This window comes from Mus caroli, chromosome 9 (assembly GCF_900094665.2).
Source record: "Mus caroli chromosome 9, CAROLI_EIJ_v1.1, whole genome shotgun sequence".
NCBI classification, from domain to species: Eukaryota; Metazoa; Chordata; class Mammalia; order Rodentia; family Muridae; genus Mus; species Mus caroli.
The window spans coordinates 90,554,845-90,556,559 of NC_034578.1; the positions used below are offsets into that span (position 1 = coordinate 90,554,845).

The following is a 1,715-nucleotide window of genomic DNA, read 5'->3' on the forward strand; positions in this document are numbered from 1 at the left end:
CTCCAGCACTAGGTTTTCATCAGCCCTGGGGTTTAACACCTTGCAGGGGATTGGCAATTACAAAAGACAAAAGGTGTGTTTGCACCATGGCTTTGCTGGAAGCCTAATACTCCACAGAAGGAGAGGTTCCTCACAGGAGGCTTTCCCTCAGGTACACTGNNGGGCTGCCTTCACCACCATTCNCCTTCTTCATCCAATTAAGAGATCAAAGGAGAAACGTTGGCCTGCTTTGGAGGTTTAANGGTGCCCNCAGAAATCCAAANAAGATTTAAAACTACCCCTTTCNTTACATATCNTCCTGTGGGAAGGCTGGAACCCACTTGCTCCCTCTCCTAACTAGTCTCTAGAGGCAGAGAGCCAGAGCAGAGAGTGAGCAGGCTCTCATCATCCTGGCCTAAGAGACTTTGTTCCTTTGTGGATAATCCTGTGTAATCTCCATCAGCCTGTCTGGGGTCCCTTTCCCTCTCCACACAGCTACAAAGTCCTTTCCAGAATTCACTGCCAAGTTCTTCCTTTCTTCACCCTGACTAATTTTAAAGACTTGATGTTAAAATTAAAATGACGAAAAATAATTCTAAAATCGAACTTTGTTAGTCTCCTCCAATCCTTCCAGGTTTAGCACAGCCTGCTCCTTTTAATGCTATACTGTAAGGAGGTCACAGCTATAATAGGACACACCTTGGCCCTCTTATTAGCATTCTGGAGTTTAAAGCNTTCATTTTAAAAAATCAAATATAGCATCCTCAAAAATATCTAAGTAAGCCAACCATGATGGTTCATGCTTAAAGTCTCATTTGGAAAGCTGATACAGGAGGATGTCCATGAGTTGGGGCCAGACTGGGCTACACGGTATAACCCTGTCTCAAAACAAACAAATAAAGAAATTAACTAAACAGACTGCCTATTGGTGGGTCACGTGGAGATCTGTCTGTTGGCACCATAAGAGCTAGAGATGAGAAATGACCCTGGGTNANCACTGCTGTTTATCTCTGTGGGAGAGCAGNGCCTTCGCCTGTCCAGGGAGTTAATACTGCGGTGTTCGGCAGNCCACCAGGGCTCTTTTCCCACAGGGTTACACTGGAGAGAGAAATGTTTTGTGGCTTATGACAAGATCACGGCAGAATATTTTGTGCATGCTGTGATTTGTATCACCCATTTGTGCACAGGCCATAAAAGTGCAGTTTTTATCAGGGACATTTGTTGAATATAGAACAGCGTTGAAGACATATGGCCACTAAATAATTCACAGCTATCTATCTTCTCAGCAGATCCCATATACACCTACCATGTTTTAATGCCTAGTTTGCTCAGAAACAATATTCTTTACGGCTCTCCCTATATAAAAATGTTTACTGACTGGCAATACTATATGGATACCATGGGATTGGAGCTGGAAGACAAGGAATGTTTGCTGCTTTCCCTGCCTCTTTCCTTCTCCGTTGGTTGACCTCACCAGCACCCAGCCTCATTGGAAAGTGTGCTNCTCCCAGAAGGTGGTATGCNATTCTGACTGTCACTGACAATGCTCTTCTCTTGTCTTTTCAGCTCTATATCCATCTATAGTCCCAAGGAGAATCCCAACACGTTTGACACGGCAGCGTTCTTCCAATCCGTGGGCAATTTCCTAGGGATCTTTGCCGGCTCCTTTGCAATGGGCTCCGCGTATGCAGTTGTTACCGCACTGATATCCTTTGCTGTTATATGGAATCCGGGGA

General features: G+C 44.8%; 1 protein-coding gene across 1 annotated transcript in view; it reads left to right on the forward strand.

Moving 5' to 3' along the window:
• Positions 1-1,715, forward strand: part of LOC115031959 (sodium/hydrogen exchanger 9-like) — a 78,844-nt gene that overhangs the window by 73,823 nt on the left and 3,306 nt on the right. Inside the window, exon 3 of the mRNA XM_029481980.1 lies at positions 1,546-1,684. Coding sequence (XP_029337840.1) covers positions 1,546-1,684 — 139 coding nt within the window. The remainder of the gene's footprint in view (positions 1-1,545; positions 1,685-1,715) is intronic.